This window comes from Glandiceps talaboti, chromosome 2, assembly GCF_964340395.1.
Source record: "Glandiceps talaboti chromosome 2, keGlaTala1.1, whole genome shotgun sequence".
NCBI classification, from domain to species: domain Eukaryota; kingdom Metazoa; phylum Hemichordata; class Enteropneusta; family Spengelidae; genus Glandiceps; species Glandiceps talaboti.
In genome coordinates, this window is record NC_135550.1 from 18,496,374 (window position 1) to 18,515,687 (window position 19,314).

The window sequence follows — 19,314 nt, forward strand, 5'->3', positions numbered from 1 at the left end:
AGGGGTTTATAATGCATTTCAGGTAACACGGCGATAGACAGAGGTTTCTCTTTGGAAAGAGCCTGAATTATGAACATGCGTACAGAATGTTAGTAGGGCTTCTTGGTGTTTCTTCGGCAGGTCTTTACATTTTCACCTGCGATTTCTTCCATAAAATGCAAAAATAACGGTAAGTTACTTAATTTTTGATACCAAAAATGCCGTCGCTTATTATCCATATTTTTGTAAAATATTTCACGGTGCCAAATTAGCGTTATATCGCTATTACTTGCAGCGGTTTCGTTACGTGTCTTAGACTTCCACTGGCAGTGTTTCCTTTGTCTGCTGTGTGTCTGCTACATGTCGACATTTTATGAAGGTAATATTTTCATATTAGTTACGATTTACCTTTTTCGCTTTCGGTATATGTTCCATATTTTAGAAACACCGATAAATCTAGGTTCTTGAGCAATTTTCCGTGCAAATCCTGCGCCTTAGGAGCTCGATCGTGCACAGAGAACCCGGAAGCGACAATTTGCCCCACGGAGGGAGCTACGTGGAGATTGAATAGAAAAGATTTCGCTCTTTGTGTAATATTCGATATTTTCTTTTGTGTAAATCGGATCTTTTGTTAATGTTAGATTGCATGCAATTTGTGATTGAATATTGATTTGATCTCCTTTTATGATGCCGTCTTTTCCTCGCAGCTTTCTTCGTAGTTCGTTCTTTGCCATCATTGCGTTCTATCGCGATGCATGTACATAGTGTAGAACGTTGCTGTTTGGTGGTCAATATGCGACTGTAAGCTACGTAGCATAGGGATAATTCTCGGACCCTGGAGTAGACACTGTGCGAGATGATGATTAAGGGAACAAAAGATCAACATTCGTTGTTTGTCATCCCAATTAACGAAATTAAGAAGGTCGTTTATATGTTTATGTCAGTTATTTATTTACATGTATTTGCCCTTTTAATCGAAGAAAAATTTACTGCCAAGGTTGTGTGTGAGAATCGTGTAGTGTTCGACGGTAAACGTGTCCATTGAATGGACGACTTGCTTTTAACCATAAAACAGCGTCTCGTGTTGTTACAAGAGTGAAACCGACGTTATTGAATTTCACTGAAAATACGAATCCGGTTTTGAAAGTTCATCTTAAACTCCTACATGTGTGATATATATGGGTGTGAAATTATGGTGTAGGTTCTTTTCTGACGGAGAAAATCTTAACAATTTTATAAGCATATAGATTGAAGAAGTAAAATGAATACTTGGTATCATGCCTGATTAGTTCCTTTGAAGGCACAGAGACAGCAAAGAGATGAGGACAGATGGGAAGCCTGAGAATGTAATTAAAAGTGGAGACAACAAAAGGAAATAGTATCATTTTTCTAGGCTCAGGATTTCTTCCATGGAGGCGGAAATATTTAATTTCAGAATATAAAGGGGGAATTGCCATGGCACTTTATCAGCTTTCTTAGTACATTTAGTCTTGATTGTTTTGTCAATCAACACTGCATAGGAGACAATAGAGGGTAATAGTGTTTGAAGAGAGGATTGAGGACAATTAATTGGACTGTCTTGTATGGAGGTGTATATATTTAACAGTCTGTCTTGTTTCTTGTCATAAAATGAAGTCAGTATTTATCAAGTCTTCTGTTGACTATGATGAGAGATATAGTTGGCTTAGTTCAATCATTTAGCCTATCGAGTAAACACTAAGTGTTTGCCTGTACCGTGTCACCATTTGCCCTCTCTCCTTAAGGATCACACTGATAAATGTTGGTGATCTTCAATTGTATCATTTCCCTGTACAAAGTTCATCTTCAGTTCGTATCATCTTCAGTGTGGCACACACTCTTGTGTCTTCTCAGGCGATCTCTTGTTTGCATTTCAGCCTGACATTCTCAGAGATCGATATTCTAAATATTTTTCCAAAGCAAATTAGGAGTTCAAGTTAGTAATGTGTGACACAGTCTCTGAGGCAACCACATATTGTGATGTCATCTTGTCTTTAATACTTTGTGACTAAGTTAAGTTGTGAGTCAAGGTGACGAACACTTTAAGTGGTTGTCTTGCCCCTAGCCATCCTTTCAGTTTTTAGTGTAATTGTGAAATTCAAAGTTTAAAGATACAATGCCGTCACTATTGATATCCTTGAGATTGGTTGCACTCTGTGGTACTGTCTTTATTAATAATTTACCATGTTAGCAAGATTCTTCAGAAACCAGGCACACCGTGCCTTCAGAAATTGATAATTTGTCTAGAGTAAAGTTCAATCAAACGCCGCGTGACATCGTAGACTCTGGCTTCAGAAAGCAGGACCTATTTGAATGCAGTTGATCACTCGGAGAGTTTTTACAAATGAGACATTTGTCAAGGTAATGAGTGTCCTGTTACACTTTTCCTTTCCCTGTAGTGTAACATATCAAGAAATGGTAGTATCTCAGCATTCAAATTCACACAATTTATATACTGTAGAATACGGATCTGAAAAAAGCTATCAAGTATGTATGATGAGGATAAGTATGTTTGTTGTGTACCGTGACTGTCTGTTCCTTGCACGGCTATGAGACATTGTACAAAGTCCGTGGAAACTAGAAAAGGTGGATTGTGCGTACGTGATATTCTTATTCTGTCTCTTGTGCTTACTTGTTTTGTCTCTTTACGTTTGTATCAAATTTACAGATTAGTGACTGAATTAATTGATTAATTGCTTCATGTTAATGAAGATTAGGATACTTGTCAACATTTAGGAGCATTGAACCAGGATTGTGAATTAAGGGCATTTTGTAAACATTTTTGGTTCACAGCGTTTTGATATCCTTGTAATTATTCTAAGATGACAAAAAAAAAAGATGTATAAACGCCTAAGTTTGAGGTTTGGTCAATGTCATGCCAATGGGTGTGGTGTGAAGGTTCAGATAAAGACAAAATTTGAAGGACACATACTATGTTCTCCAGGCATACACCTTAAAGATGACTGTCTTGATACTCCAAGGTTACAACTTATCTCTTTGTTGCAAAGATAACATGATGGTACCATCACAAACAATATGGAAATTTCCACCATTTTTATTCGTTCGTGTGACGCCATGCTAGAGCATGTCTGAGAAAACACTTTATATTTCAAGCAAGAGAATTTTATTTTGAAGCAAATAGTACAAGCCTCCTGGAAAAATTAATGAAAAAAAATTAGATAATGTTATTGGAAGTGAAGGAATATCTGGTCAGATAAATATAAATTTTTTTGTTTAATGGTATCTTTAGGCTGGAGGCTATGTACAGCGGAAACTCTACTCAAATGTCTAATTACATCGGGCTGTAGAATAGTGCTTTAATGATTTCATTACAACTTTCTTGAGATGAAAATTTGTAATCAAATCAAATGAGATTGGCTTTAATTATATAAAAGCCTCAGTGAAAAATGAATATCATGCGGAGGAAAAGGAAGGCTTGCTGTTTTTCAAAGATACTAAATCTTTAAGAAAAATGGCCGAGTAACACAAAAGGACCTTTATAATTGAAGTAATGCAGAAAATAAATCCATTGTTTATTATGTCTTTTGAATTAAAATTATGAACAGTATAGCGAGGGGTGAATGCACTAATTGTAAGAACAACCTTGAAAAAAAAAATTATGTACCGTGCTTCATTAATATAGCTCTTGAAGAAAATGTTTAAAAAGCAACAAAGGCGGCATGGGATGAGACATGTGTGACTGCAGAGTACAATAGCCAAAACAATGGCTTTACTACGGCTGTGACATGCAGTTACATATAATTATATGATAATTGCAGTGAGAGAACATATTCAAATTGAATAACTTAAAAAGTACACACTTTTAACAAATAATTGCCTCATGTACACAGAACATCAAATAGCAACTTGTAAGGATTGGATGGCAAGATTAAATAAAACCTAGAGTAAAGGAAAATACAGCTCTGCTACTAGTAATGAATACTATAAAGAGAAAAACCGAGGTTAAAAAATACTTGTCTGTGCTGTGCTAGGTGTCTTGATGAAGCTATTATATAATCTAAGTAATGGCCGAGAGTATTAATTATGTTCTTTTGTGAAAGAAGAAAACTGAGGCCCTTTTATGTCACCGTAAATAGCAGAGTCTATTATTCACTGTAGTATAATCAAGTATTTCATTTTTTCAATAGCACAAAAAAGGGAGTGCGATTAAGAGGGTGGAGTCTTATGGCAACTTGAAATATTGTTGGGGAAATATGGCCGGGCAGAACACAAAAGTGAAAACATGTTGTTCTTTTATATGTGGTGCAGAGATTGGATTGGATTATGGTTGTTGTTGTACTTGGAATTTTTTAATATTCTTGACATATTATTTACGTAGTTTCAGTTCCTGAAGACGATATCAATTTCAGAGTAACTAATACTGACCCATATACAGTTTCAACAACATCTTTTAAACACTCCTTATCATACAGATTTATATTGAAAATATACAATGTTGACATTTATGTCTGTACATATTTTCTGCCTAGAGAAGGCATCAGCATGAAAACTCCTGTGTATATTTAAATTGTGATATACTGCTGGGTTGTAAGGAGTACCTTTGTAGTACCGTTTATTTGAAAAAAAAAATATTCTAAATTATTTCTTCACTTTAATTCGACGTCAAAAATTGCTTTGATTGTTTGTTTTTTTAATGAGATAATTTTCGTTGTGATTAAGAGACAGAAATAAATAAGAGATATGTCGTGTAAATATTGTAGCTGAAAATGAAGATAGCTAATAAGCAGTAATATTACAATTGCTCTGACCTCCACTCACTCACCGTTTTCGTCATCTGTCAACATAGTCACATGACGGAACGATGTGACCATCAGGCCCGCTATTAAGCTGTCTTAATTCTAAGATGGCATCAGCTATTGTTATGCTAATTAATGTAATTTACATGCTATATCTGGAAGGATTTCTTTATTGGTGAATACAATATTGTCAGCTTGTTATATTCCGATGTGTGTGTGTGTGTGAGTGTGTGATTAATCTTCAGGCTATATACCCAAACCTACACATACACTACAGTATTTCTACCTCCTGTCTCCCCTACTGTGTTGGTAGCAGGTTGTATTCAAGGAGACATTCTGTGGAAAAATATTCGTGGAGTTCTTTGTGTGTGTGATGAATGACCGGTAAGAAGGTGAAATGAAGCTCTTAGGCTTTTTATTGAAGAGACCATATGCTGCAAGCATGGATTAGTATGCATGCCCACTGCCCTTTCTTTTTTCTACTTCTTTTTTTTTTCTGCCGAAATAATATTTCTTTTGTGTACATATTGCTCCTTTATGACACAGCTCTCTTACAATGATCGTCAAAATGCAGGCTGTGGTAGATGGTGAAATTTGTTAATATAGCAATTGAATTTAAATGCCAACCATTAAATAGCAAGGCATTTAAACTACATTTCCTTAGGAAAGAAAATGAGGGATCACCCACTGATGGTAATATTGCAAATATGGAGCTATTACAGTCTTAGCATTATAATTAATATGTGTATGTGTAGCGGGGACACTATCGCTTTCATTCAGAGTGGTTGTATGTGCATAACAGCCTCACAACGTGTTCTTCATTTCTGCTGGTAGCACATTCTAAGACCTGACTCACTGAAGCATACTCATATTTGTGGCACAGATGTTGCCTTGCGTCAAAGAATATTGAGACATTATGCTAGATGGGCTTTGCTGTTAATATTATGAATATTTGCTAGAGGGGTCACACTCGTGTTGGTCTTATTGACACATTTTTTTTTGTCTCAATTTTTTTTTTTTGATGAACAGATAAGCTTGTAACTTAAGGTCAGGAAGAAGTTGAAAGTGAACAGGATAAACAACAGATAGTGGGGGTCGAGATCGCTGAAAAACAACAAAATTTGAAAGGAAAGACAGAATAGAAACCAGGAAGTGGAAAACTGTGTGCGTTCAAGTGGTATAAGCTCAAGCATTGTACTGGAGATAGCATTAGGCACAGCTGGGGAGGATAACTGCCAAGCAGAGAAAAGATGGCTGAGGTAGAGGATTTTTCTCTTCGGCAGTCTAAGAGGCGTCGAGTAGACACAGGACTACCACGAAATACATACGGACAAAGTCAAACACTGGCAAGAATGGTGAATGGTAATGGAGTGACTGATAGTAACCAAGTCCTAAGGAGACTCCTTAAACCCAGCAATAATCAAGAGGGTGTGAATGGGGATGGAGACAGATTGAATGGTGACGACTCTTTGAGTGCTTCCATGTTAAATAAATCAAAACATAACGGTGAACCAGAAGAGTGTGGAGGTCAAAGTGAAAATGGGGTTGGCTACCCAAACTCAGAAGATCTTACCGATTGTCAAGTTGAAGATGATGTAAACCTAGACAACAAGGAAAATGGTGAAGAAATGTCCCGATCTCAGGCAGACAGTGATGATACTGAAGATTCAGTCATGAATGGAGCTTCCAAATCTGAAGACAAGTGCAATGGAAATCAAAGTGGCAATAATGAGAAACCTGAAGAGAGTGTAATGGCAAAACGTGCCAGAGTAGAGAACATTGTGACCAGTATGAGGCAGTCACCTTCTCAACTTGGCAGTGATGGTAAAAATAATCAGGGAAATGAGACCAGGCGACAAAAACGCAAACAAAACGCACCTCAACCTCAGAGAGTATTTGTACAGGAAGACAAAAAAGAAGGAGGCCGAAAGGAAGAGAAACGACAACTGAAACAACTCCTGACACAGCTGCAGGACCATTTGAACACACTACAACACAAGTACTTTGAACTCTATGATAATGAAGAAACTGATTCTGAAATGGAAGAAGCTCTTGACAGTGATGGTGGGAAGTTGAAGAAGGGAAGTCAGAGTAATTCAAAATCTAACAAAGACTTTCGCCACCAACATACATCTGGGAAACCCCCAAAAATGTGTAATAATGACGACAATGTGCAATCTAAAGCTGAAGATGCAATAGTAAATGGAGGGGAACAGGAACGGTTCTCTGATGTTTTAAAGAATGAACTCACATCTGCTGTAACTGAAGTAGTTGATTCAGTGGTCAAGAAGTTTGTCAGTGAGCAGCAGTATAATGCCAGCCAGGCTTCCTCCCCTTCTCCTCAAGATGAAGCCTGTAATTTAACCATAGCTCATGAAAATCATAGTCAAGTGTACATGAGTCGAATGAATCGATCACCACCTCATCCACAATACCCCAGGGTCTCCCCCACTATCCATCAAGACTCCATGTATCAGTCTGAACAGACTGAAGCCATACCACTGGTGGTACCACACAAGAACCGTGACAGACCATCCCGAGAAAATACACCAAGAATTGAATCTCAACCTCATCATGAATTTGAACCTGCAGTGCCTGCAACCTTGCCAACCTCAGTAGCCATTCCCAACCCAAGTCTCCAGTACTCCTTACTCCCTCACATGGCTGTGCCTATTTCTGACAGTGCAGGAAATCCAGAGATGAGCATGGGTGCAATCTACAGTAGCGTTCCCATGAATACCATGCTACATAGTCAGTCTGCTGCATTGCTTGCAGGTGATTCCAGACACCCACTACAAGGACTCAACCATCGTGACTTAGCTCATGCACAACCAGAAGGTCTACCTCTGTCCCTACTCAAACCAGAACCATTGGCCGAGTCAAGCCCAAGAAGCCATGACTATAGTATGGATGTTTCCAGCTTCACCTCTGGTGGTGCCATATCCTTTTTATATGAACTATTATTATCACTAATCTTAGATTTCAAAAGATATTTCATTTATCATTTTAACAAGTTTACAGGCCATTACCAGATGTAATTGATCGTAAATAAGAAATTGTTACTCTACTGTACCAATTATTGTTGTTTGCTGTTGACTAATATTAACTGAATACAAGGTCATAAATTTAATGTTTTATCTTTTATACTTTCATTGTGGAAAGTGCTCATAAATATGCTTCAGAATATGATAATGAATAAAATTTGAATTTCTTATTTCACACGACTTTTTTTTTAATAATGGAAAGAGCTTTATTTGGCTAGCTCAGAAAAAAAAAGTGTTTGTTTTATGAATTGTTTCCCTTAACTAGCTCACTGCCTCAGCACGACATTGACTCCAGCTCATCTCAAGAAAGCCAAGTTGATGTTCTTCTATGCACGCTACCCCAGCTCAACTGTCTTAAAGCAACACTTCCCCGATGTCAAGTTCAACCGACACAACACTGCGCAACTCATCAAATGGTTTAGTAACTTCCGTGAGTTCTACTACATCCAAATGGAGAAGTTCGCAAGGCAATCTCTAAGTGAAGGCGTGAAGAATCCTGAGATGTTGAATGTTTCCCGTGACTGCGAGCTCTTTAAAGTACTCAACCTGCATTACAATAAGAGTAATGAATTCGAGGTAAGTTGGAAATTTAACTCTTTTGTATAAAAAGGGATATTAATTTCTGTTTAAAAATAGCTACACAATACATCTTTAATGACCCTTTCGTGAGACAGCGCCATGTCAATTTCTCAACATTTGTTGCAAGTTTGTCATTAGTTAGTAGAACAATGTCCAATTAGTTATGTGTGAAATTAATTCACAAAAGAATTTATAAAAAACTCAAAAGACAGTTTACAGGACTTAAATCAAATCATATTTTTGACAAGCCTTTGCAATTTTCTGATAAATACACTGTGGGTGTGTTAGTTTTAAATGTGTTTTGACATACAGTATTCAAGTAAATATTAAAACAGGCATCTGTATAAATTTTTAGTCCCCTGATGGGGGGGTACTATTACAATGGGCTCTGTGCGTCTGTCTGTAATACATCATTTCTCAGGTATGCAATGTCTGATTTCTTTGAAACCTGTGCAAAGGGACATCATATGGGATATATTCCTGCCACTTTTTTTTTATTATTATGCAAATTTGATCACATGGTGGCCATCTCTTCATTCAAGTGTCTACCCCATATTATTAGATGCAAGCTATCTTTTGGAGACATTGACCTTTGACCTTGACCTTGACCTACAGGGTAGACCATCAAGATTAGCCCATTACTGGCATATTACAGACACTTTGTAGCAATTATGTATGGCCAATTTCTTTTAGATCTTGTCTATAGGTAATACAGCACAAGATAAACATACACATGCATTACTTTTGCCATGCTCATATCACTTTTTACTCACTGGCAGCCATATTTGTAGTGAACAACCATGACCACTTATCTCAATAAACGTTAATACATAGAGACCAAATTTAAGTATCTATCCCTATATTGCGAGGTTTAAACTTTCTTTTGAGACATTGACCTTTGGCCTTGACCTGGACCTTCAGGTTCAGTTATCGGAATTAAGCAATTTCCTGCATTATCACAGACACTTTGTCTTATTTATTTGTCGCCACCGATTTCTTATAATCATGTCACCATTCAGTCACATAGAAGTAAAAGTATTTGAGGAGGACTGTGTGTTCTACAAAGACTTGTTTAATTTAGAAAATGATTGCTTCAACAGTGAAAGTTGTGTATAAGTACTGGTAGGGACAAATGGTAGTGATCAATTAAATGTTTGCAAAAATGAATTGGCTGTAAGGAGAGAGATCACACTATGAAAATAGATGACGAAACTGGAGCTATTAGTAAAACAAACCAAAAAAGAACACCACTGTCTAGGTTATAACCACTATAAATACATCAACAAAATAAATGTCTAAGTGAATTAAAAGATTGAACCGTGTCCACAGTACTTAACAGCCACATTTTGTAACCTGTGCTAACGTGTAAGTACTCACAGACTTTTCCCCACGACTGGCCACACAGTCAGTTTTTTAATATGATTATTTCTGCAAAGCTGTTTTTAATCAAGTGAAAACTATACTTTAATATCAACGATATTGTCATCTTTGAAAATAACAATTCCACATTATTAAAAAATGAAAAGATAACAAATTGGTTTATTTACTACTCTCGAATCCCATGAAAGATTGGAAAAAGATTAAATAATTCAATTTTTATGGTCAGACCAGATGATAAATAGTTTGAAGTTGGATACCCCTGTGGCTATATTTGATGTTTAAACACATGCTTGATATCAAATGTTTTAGCAAGAGCTTTTATATTGAATTCTTGTCCTTCTTGGTAAATACAAAAAAAAAAATTGCTTTGTAAAGTGAGGTGTACTCAGTGCACCAGGTGGTAGTGTGACTCTATGTATTGCTGGTAGTAGCCAATGTTTACTCTCATTTTTACTTCACAGACTGAAATAAAATCCCCCACCCCGACATGTTTATTTTTTATTCGTCCTTTTCAAATATTATACTTGTAGCAAAGCAATCCATTATAAAAATAAGTTTCTTTTGTTGTCATTTGACAAGGACTTGGGTACTGATGATATCCTTAAAAAAAATGAAAAAAATCTATAAATTTTACTGTGTACATTGATCAGTGTCATGCCATCAATTTGATCGTGAACCTTAAAATAGTAATGTAGATTTTAAAAGTAATTGTTTTTAAGTGTTGTGAGAGGGTGTGATATAATCAAAACCATGCTCTGAGAACATTAGAGTCTCAATTTTTAGTTGGGGGTTACGTGGCACTTGAGTTAAATAGCAGTATTTGAACTAGTCTGTAAAATTGAAAAGGCATTTCCTTTATACTGAGTCTAATAAATCCTTCAAGTAGACAAAAAAATCCATAACAAAGGCAAGAACCAGATTGTGCTGTGGTCGTGTAGAATCGACAATTAAATACAATTTGAATGTCAATCATATGTATGGTAAACATTCAATACTTTTCTTTGTAGGGGAAAAAAATTGTGTACAAGTCGAGACCAGTTGTAACATGTCGTGGTATACACTTTCACTCATTTTAATTTCAATGAAGGATTTTGTTATTGAAAAGTAATTTTCACCCAGCAAGGTTTTCATCCCCTGTCAGAAATCATTTAATGCCTTTACAAATTTCTTCTCAATCAATCATGTTTTTTAATGGATATGTGAATACAGCTCCTGCTGTGAAGAGCTTGTTGTCCAGAAAAGGAATTGAAATGAAAACCTCTAAAAACATGCGAACCTTGTTCTTGAAAGAGAATGAAAAGAGAGAATAATGTTAAACTGAGCTTCATGCCAGCATCAATTGTTTTGAAGGCTGATTTTGAATATTGTCTTGCTTTCTGTAAAGTTAGTTTTAAAAGCATGCACCATGTTATGAAAGTATTTTATTTTTTGTCAGTAAATTCTTCGAATGACACTAAAAAGAAACGAGGGAAGCATATTGTGTAGTAGAGTAAGGAATTTAATGGAGCCTACATGTAAATTTAAATAGAAAAGGTCAACACAACAGCTGTAAAGCGTATGGCTAAGTCGTGCGTGATGGAAAATGAATAAAAAGATGCTTGTTGCTTTTGTAGATGTTTTTTTTAGGGGCGACAATGTCTCCTATGAATACACACAGAGAATTGCGAATCTCTCCACAATTGCTATATTCTTTAATGAGGAATGAAAAGACTTGAATTATTTTCCTGCCATCAAAGACAAGTATGATGGGGATTGACAATTCTGGAGATGTTTAGGTATTCATCAATAGTAACAACAGTGATCATTGCTTTTCTTCTGAGGTCACGTCCATAATAGCCCTCGCTCATTCTAACAACAGGTTGTTTGGTATGCTAGATTAGGTGGGTTTTCCCCACACATCTTTGTTATACAAAACAAGGATAATAGTCTGCGTTGATTTTCTCACAAGGAACTGAAGACGCGATTTGGAGGAAAAAATAAAAGGAAAGATAGTAATTTCATTTTTTATTTTCTGTTGGTACTTAGTTTTGTAGGAAATCGCTCAATCCTTAAATCTATTCACCGTTTTTTAAAACCAATTTCCAATGTAATAACAGCATATAACTACCACCATCTCAGGATATCGAGAATGCCTCTCGCAGAGACAAAGAATACAAGACTTGAAAAGATAATTGAATTTTAGCCGTAGGGGTATCGTGTTTGCTCTTCATTTTCACAATATGAAGTAAAAGACCACTAGTCATTAAACCAAAATTGGCTGTCTCTAGCTGAGATGACACAAAATGTAATTTCCAAACGTTTCATCGGATTCTCTTCAAGCTCGTTGTGGAGTGATGAAATTGGCTCAATTGTGTTTGGGGCGATTTAGTAGGTGCGTAGACTGCGCCAAGAAATGGTATCCTTGTCGTGTTCATTGATAACCAGGAAATTGAAACACATCAGTAATGTTTTCTGCTATAATGAGACATGAGGACATCATGCAGTCAGACAAACCCTTATAATTCAGATGGCTTGCCTTCGACCTCTCCGCTACAGAAGTTTTTGTTTGATATATGCCACCAGGAAATAATTAACACCATCTTAGAATTGATAGATAACTTTATGGTTAGGGAAATAATTAAGACTTGCCAGAATTAATTTGATGATTCACATCCTGTGAACATTTCAAGAATCAAATTTTAATTCTGTCCTTTTAACTTGGCAGGCAAAAAAAAAAATTGTTTCAAGTTGCAGCTTTAACGCACGCCATTTTGTTTTGCTTTCAGTCCCAGAAAAACTGCCTGTCACATAAGATAATGAATATTAACAATGTGATTTCATTTTGTAAGAAATTCTAAAAATAAGAAATTATTGATGTGAAAGGTCAAATCTATAATTATGGTGATTCTTTGATAATGGAAAATATTAATGAAATTCAGAAAATGATAGATGTATTGTTTTGAATTGTGTATTGTTCTGGTACATCTTACAGGAGGGGGGGATCTTGTACCACCTGTTACCATTGTAGAGCCATCGTGGCCTTGACACCCAATTGTAGATAAAGACCTGTTTTTTTATGCCATGCAAATTGTGTACATGTACAACAGCTGTGCAGGCTATCCAGCAAAATGGGAAGATCTATTTATCATGTTAATATGACAAGCTAGAGTCTTACCCCCAAAGTGTGTCTATTTGTTGAGTGTGTGCAGCCTAGGTACCATTATCTTTGGTATGATAATATGTTCTGTTGCTAATGAGATTAACCGATAGGTTGAAAAGATAACAAGAGACACTATATCTAAACACCTTGTAGCCTTTTTAGCCGTTTGATGCTAACTGTACCCGCATTGTTTGCCAGTCTTATGGGGATATACTCAATCTTCCCTCCCCTTTTAATCATTAGGTTTAGATATTTTAATAAAGTATTTTAATAAGTAAATTATTGTAGCGTAAAATCTGTAATGTCATGAACTATTATCGTCATGGCTATTTCAAATTGAGTTTTTTTTGTCAGTATAGTAGACTGATCCGTAGCGGTATTAAGATGATTTAAAAACTGTTTGTGACTTCCTGTTTCATTTCTATGTGTGTGTGTGTTATCAGTTCACATCTCTGGAGACTTGCTCCAAGTGGTATGGGGTTGGCCACACCTTTTGAGTGCAGTCAGTCCGAGACCTATTTGCCTTTGCCTTCCTATTGAGGGCACCGACTTCTGCTTTGGTTTGTTTATTGGTGTTTTGTTGATAGCGGGAATCTTATCTTTGAAAAAAAATAATAAAAAGCCAAGGCGTTGTTCGGTCAGAGTTTACTGTACCTACTTGAAGGATTAGCACCAATACTGAAAATTTACATCAGATAAGACTTCCTCTCCAGTCTAGGTTTTTCAGAGATATGTTATATATATGGTTTGTGAGGGGACAACCACAAAATGGTGGGAAAACAAGACAGTTATGTTTACATGTATACACACTAGATTGGAATGAGTTTGTTGTCAATCTGTTTGATATTCTCATTAGCACCTTATTAACACATGTTGAACAAATTTAACAACAAGCACACCTCAGTGTGAAACAAACAGTGCTTGAAGTTGATACACCTCTTCACATGCAAATTGATTATGTCATGACTCACTTTAATATTTGGGTGGGAATTTATCGTTACTAAAAATAGTATATGTCTTTGTGTAAGAAGCAGTAGAGGGTTAGAAATATTTCACTTGGAATTTAAATTATTTGGTTATTAAAGTAAAATTTCCAAAAAAAAGTCAATATGTTTATTTCAAGTGAATATCAAGTACACATTTCACTTTGGTGGGAGGAAAGCAATGCTTGTCTGTTAAAGGGCAACCCAAATTTAAGCCTTGCCTTGCCTCGATTTTGAGACTATAAACAGTGTGTACATATTGAGGCTTGAAATGTACAGTAACTGTTACTTCTCTTTTATATGGTAAATTACTCTTTAAGGAATCAACAATAGATTTTCCTTCCAAATCATTTAAATGTACTTATACACTAAGGCGAGCAAAACTCCTTTCAAATACAGGTCAGTTTAACAGCTGGCGGCTCAAGTGTGCTATTAGGCTTGACTTCATCAAGTTTGATAACAGTATATCAGTGTCTAATACCCAGGGAAACACTTCTTCTTTATCATCTCAGTTTTAGCTATTCAGGCATAACAGATCGTAAGTGGTCATGGAGTGGTCATGTCTAATTCTGTGTTACATCCTCCTGGTTCATTTCATGAGATCTGTTGTCGATTTGAAAGAATACTATGACATTGGGTTAACATAACGGCATTAAACTTGTGAATACGGGACAGAAAAACAGCGCTGTCAATTTGAATCAGGAATTGGCTTTAAAAATAAACCTGTTAAATTTAGGATCAGAAATTGGCTTTTAGGTTTTACAGTGAAATGCAAGTGAAGGCTCGGTTGTGAATATGTATTAATATGTGATGCTTAAATGTGTGGTTGTAGGACCACATTAAGTATCATTAGTTGTAGACATGTTATAGAATAAACCTGTGAGCAAAAGGTCCAAACAAATGAAAACATGCCATATTTCAGACTTTGCAGAGCTCAACACAGCTGACTCCAACTCTACTGCTAGTAGTAGTTGTAGCATGATGCTGGAAATATAGGACATCCTATGACTGATGACACTTCTCAATAATTCATATTTCTTAAAAACCCCAAAGGAATCGAACGACATTGCAACACATGTGTCCACTTAAGAGAGTGCCTTGTAAAAGCTTAAGAAATACACAAGACGACAAGCCAACCAGCTGATCTCGGCAGCCAAGAGCAGATGAAGAACGCTCCCTGGGGATCGCAAGACTTAGTTAGCAATCTAGAAGAGTTTGTACTGCTCCAAGTTTTCTAACATGTGGACTTTTCACAGTAAACTTGAAAAGACATTCAATTAATTCCTAATTCTCTGTATGATGCAGCCTCTCTTTTTCATTGCCTGCCAAGAATAAAATGTGTTCCCAAGAGGTACATTTTCAAAACGGATGGCTGTGAAAGCTAATGTTTTGAAGTTTTATTACCACTATGGTTTTGGATTACCTTCTTGGAAGGTAGTAAAATCAATTATTTTTTTTACTAGTTTGTGAAAATGGCAAGAACTCTATACCAATGAAGTCACTGACTAAAATACATTCAGTAAAAACTTTTTTAAAAAACAACACATTTTATGAAAGTCGAAACAATTCTAAATTTGCAAATACATGAGAATATGTGTTAATTACAGTGAAATGTAATTGGCCCAAAACCTAATAAATACTTGTTAAAGGTTATGAAATTTGTAGAGTTTGATATTCAAAGTAGGCTCTGATTGTGTATCAGTGTGGACAGTTCCACATGGATACAGGTGATCTCTTAATTGCCTATTAAAATGATAAATAACATGTCTTCCAATTCTGTGTGCTTTTTAAATAACCTATGACCCCCAGGTTGAATGTTTTACCTGAGGTATAAATTCAGAACAGAGCCGTTTATGTTGACTAGTATCGTAACACTTGTAAGTAGTTTAGACAGACTGGCAGACTGTTGAGATTTACAGACGTCTTTAAGGAGGGCTGTACCTGTCCTTAGCCAACCTTTCCCTGTCACTGGCTTTACAACTTGATTGATGTGTTAGCCTTAGCTTTGCTGTTTATTGTGTACTAAGTAATTGACAGACAAGCCCCTGTGGTTTACTAATGAGTGGTCTGAGTTTACACTTACATGAAGAGAATACCATTTATATAGTTTACGTGGGGAAGTAGCTTTTACCTAACAAGAAAATTATGTTACAAACCCTTGTGGTTTATATTTACACAGGGAATACTGTAGTTTACATGGGGAAGTACCTAACAAGAAAAATATGTTTCAGTTTGTATTTGGTATCAATTTGAGAAACCAAAGATCACAGGAAACAGTCCTAACTCTGTAACAATATCTTCTTTCATATTCAATGGTTCCGAGAGTATGAGTAACACAAAACAGAGATGACCTTTTTTTCTTTTTTTTTTAAACTTCCTTTGCCATACAGAAATTTTGCTACTATGGCCAATATAAGTGATTTTAGATTCCATTTCATAGCAGATATTTAGTGTTGTTGAAAGTCACTTCATCAAAAATTTACTGCTTGTAGTAGTGATTTCAACTGTGTTGTGTAAGTCAGGTTTTCTAGTGAGGTAATTTCATCCTGAAACTGGAAGGCCTTACTGTATTACATTGAAGACCATCACTTCTATTAATATCTCAGCAATCAGAAATTCATTGCAATATAATGTATCTAATTTACATATTCACAACACTAGATATTCTTGTCTAAATTTCAATTTCCCACTGGAAAAAATATAGCGACCTGGAATATTTTGATACATGATTTGACAAAAAAGATTTCGAGTTGGTATTTTTCTGTCGCTTTTAATAATTGAGGTATAAATAAACAGGGCAGCATATCAATAATCATATTATGTTTTCTCAGAATTCTGCATCACGTCTTTTTTAATAATATTGCACTATATTTACAAACCCAGCTGCTTTGTATCTTGCAAAATTATTCCTTCCTATTTTTATCTTGTACTCCATCATTATTTACCTACACTAGTAGAGGAGAGGGGTGGGGGTGGGGGATGGGGGTGGGGGTGTTAGTGTTCCGTTAATGTCCTGATATCTAGCAATTTCCATGATTAGAAAAAAAACATGTTGACTTTCTCAGTACCTGAAATAGAATATTACTGCCTAGGTGCATCATAAAAATAACGAACACTCGATTTCTTGGTCGACACCATAACTTCCGCTCCACACGCTTCACATGCACTACTATAGGTACACGTGAAAATAAGTCAACCTTCGTGTTCTATTTTGACCTTCTAGCATGAGGTAAAAAGCTATTGCAGGTACCCGAGAATTCATATTTGCCTAACACAGTTATGCGGTTTTTGTCACATATCATGTATCTAGGGTAACGATGTAGTACTTTGATTGAAATTAGTAGTCAGTGCAGTCGAAAATCTAGTGTAAAGATTACTATGTTAGATTATTTTTCCATACAGAGATAAATTAATGCACACATCAGAAATTGAATGCTCTTTAGCCGATGTTTATACTAGCACTCTCCAGAGATAAAAACAACTATGTACGACTATAAAACCAACATTAATGATATTTGAATATAAATAGAATTGAGCTTTTTTACAAGATTTTTGGTGATACATCTCATGCTGTGATAAAGTAATCTTTATGCAAATGGTTTGACATTGTAATCTGAGACCTTAAGAGAGTAATATTAAATTTTTGTGACAGGAAATGCTAGTTTATTTTGTAAAATGATATTTCTGCATAAAGAAACTGATTGGTACATTAGGATATAAGCGAAGACATTTTGGTCAGTCCAAATTTATCTTCGAGCTGTTGACTCAAATTACAAAAATCAACTGAAAGCGAATTTATCATGATGCAAAGATAGCATGTAAGAAATAGTCATTCAATATATTGTCATTTCCTGTGTTAATCTACATATCATGTGTTTTGGACTTCTCACGCTTTTTCTTAGAAAACACTCATATGGCAACTTTTGCATTTTGGTCGTTCTGACAAAAGTGTCATTAACTTCTGATCAGTTGTAATTTCATAGTTTTAATGCCGGAAAGCAATTTCTATAGTGACCAAAAAAATTGAAGAAAAAAAACAAGGTATTGCTAAAATGAAAAAACCCTAACACAGTGTTAAAAAAAAAAAAAAAAAAAAAAAAAAAAAAAAAAAAAAATTTTAAAAAATTTTAAAAAAATGAAACATAGATTGCAAAAAAATAAAAAAAATAAATGGTGATTTGTGTATTGAAAAGTTTACATGTAAACTGACCACTCAACTGTGTTTTTCATTTCCAACAGGTACAAGACATCTTCCTAATAGTCTGCCGTAAGACATTAATAGAATTCTTCAACGCCATCAAAGCTGGTAAAGACACTGACGCTTCCTGGAAGAAGGCCATCTACAAGATTATAAGCAAGTTAGATGACCCCTTACCAGAGTTCTTCCGATCGCCAGACTGCCTAGAAGAGTTAGAAAGACTGGAACGCTAGAGTAATTATACAGAGCTCTGGAAAACCAGGCTTGGGTACAATCTATTTGTGTGTTGCAATTGTGAACTTGTTAAATGAATATATTGACCTTCGTTTGTAACAAAATTATTTTTTTGCATGTTTTAGATGTTTACGCACATAGAATATCTAGTTTCAAAATATGTTGTTAAATTTGAAAGTTACAACGTTTTGATGTTTTCGTGTTGCTTCCACTCAGTATATATATATACAGATATATATATATATATATATATAATTGTATTTGTTGGTGTGTGTGTGTGTGTGTGTGTGTCATTCAAGGATTGGATTTTTTTGTTTTTTGTTTTATGTCTTAATTTATTTACTATATAGTTCAATTCTTTGTCAATGCTTAAAGCATGATAAGCAACATTATGATATGGTATAGGAACACAAGCAAAGAGAATGTGTGTTTTATTTTGGCAGCTACATGTATGTCAAGTTGAAGTTTTTAAACTGAAATCTTAAGAATCACTATGTGTTTTCTACCTCTCACTGCATTGGTCATTTTTCTTGTGTATATGTTGCAAAGATATTTGTTGATTTTTTTTCTGTCATGACAGGAGAAAAAGACAATGTGAGAGGATAAGTCAAACTTTAGAATCAGAATTTTGTCACTTTAGAATACTTCTTGCCAGAAGCCGAGATACTGCCAGTAAAGGGAGTGTTACCATGGTTACCGGTTACCCAAGGGTCAAGGTTCATTGGTGGTTATACTATAGTAATAATATCAGTATACTGTCTTCATCTCAAAGATCAGAACTAATTATTTATTACGGAAATTTGCAATATATTATGAAAACTAAATTATCGAGTGAGAAAATTATATAAAATTTTTGAATACATTAATAAAAGGGAAAGGAAATATTTAGTTATATAGAAAGAGTTATAAGAGTTTTTTTAGGTTCTTTTTAATTTATTGTGGCTTTAAAAGTATCAGCAGCCGTAGGTTGTGTTGTGTTTGGATGTGTTAGAAAGATCAATGC

The 19,314-nt window shown here is 35.4% G+C and overlaps 1 protein-coding gene across 1 annotated transcript; it reads left to right on the forward strand.

Moving 5' to 3' along the window:
- Positions 1-39: 39 nt before the first annotated feature.
- On the forward strand, positions 40-18,393 carry LOC144453345 (prospero homeobox protein 1-like). The gene is made up of 4 exons (XM_078144615.1): positions 40-169; positions 5,784-7,688; positions 8,064-8,374; positions 18,119-18,393. Exons 2-4 carry the CDS (start codon positions 6,005-6,007, stop codon positions 18,308-18,310), a joined length of 2,187 nt encoding a protein of 728 aa, XP_078000741.1. The 5' UTR covers positions 40-169; positions 5,784-6,004; the 3' UTR covers positions 18,311-18,393.
- The last annotated feature ends 921 nt before the right edge of the window (positions 18,394-19,314 follow it).

Excerpts from the sequence above, each read along its gene's own strand:
- LOC144453345 (XM_078144615.1), top strand. The coding sequence starts at position 6,005 with ATGGCTGAGGTAGAGGATTTTTCTCTTCGGCAGTCTAAGAGGCGTCGA. Across the intron at positions 7,689-8,063 it reads TTCCAGCTTCACCTCTGGTG|CTCACTGCCTCAGCACGACA; the intron begins GTGCCATATCCT and ends TCCCTTAACTAG. Across the intron at positions 8,375-18,118 it reads ATAAGAGTAATGAATTCGAG|GTACAAGACATCTTCCTAAT; the intron begins GTAAGTTGGAAA and ends CATTTCCAACAG.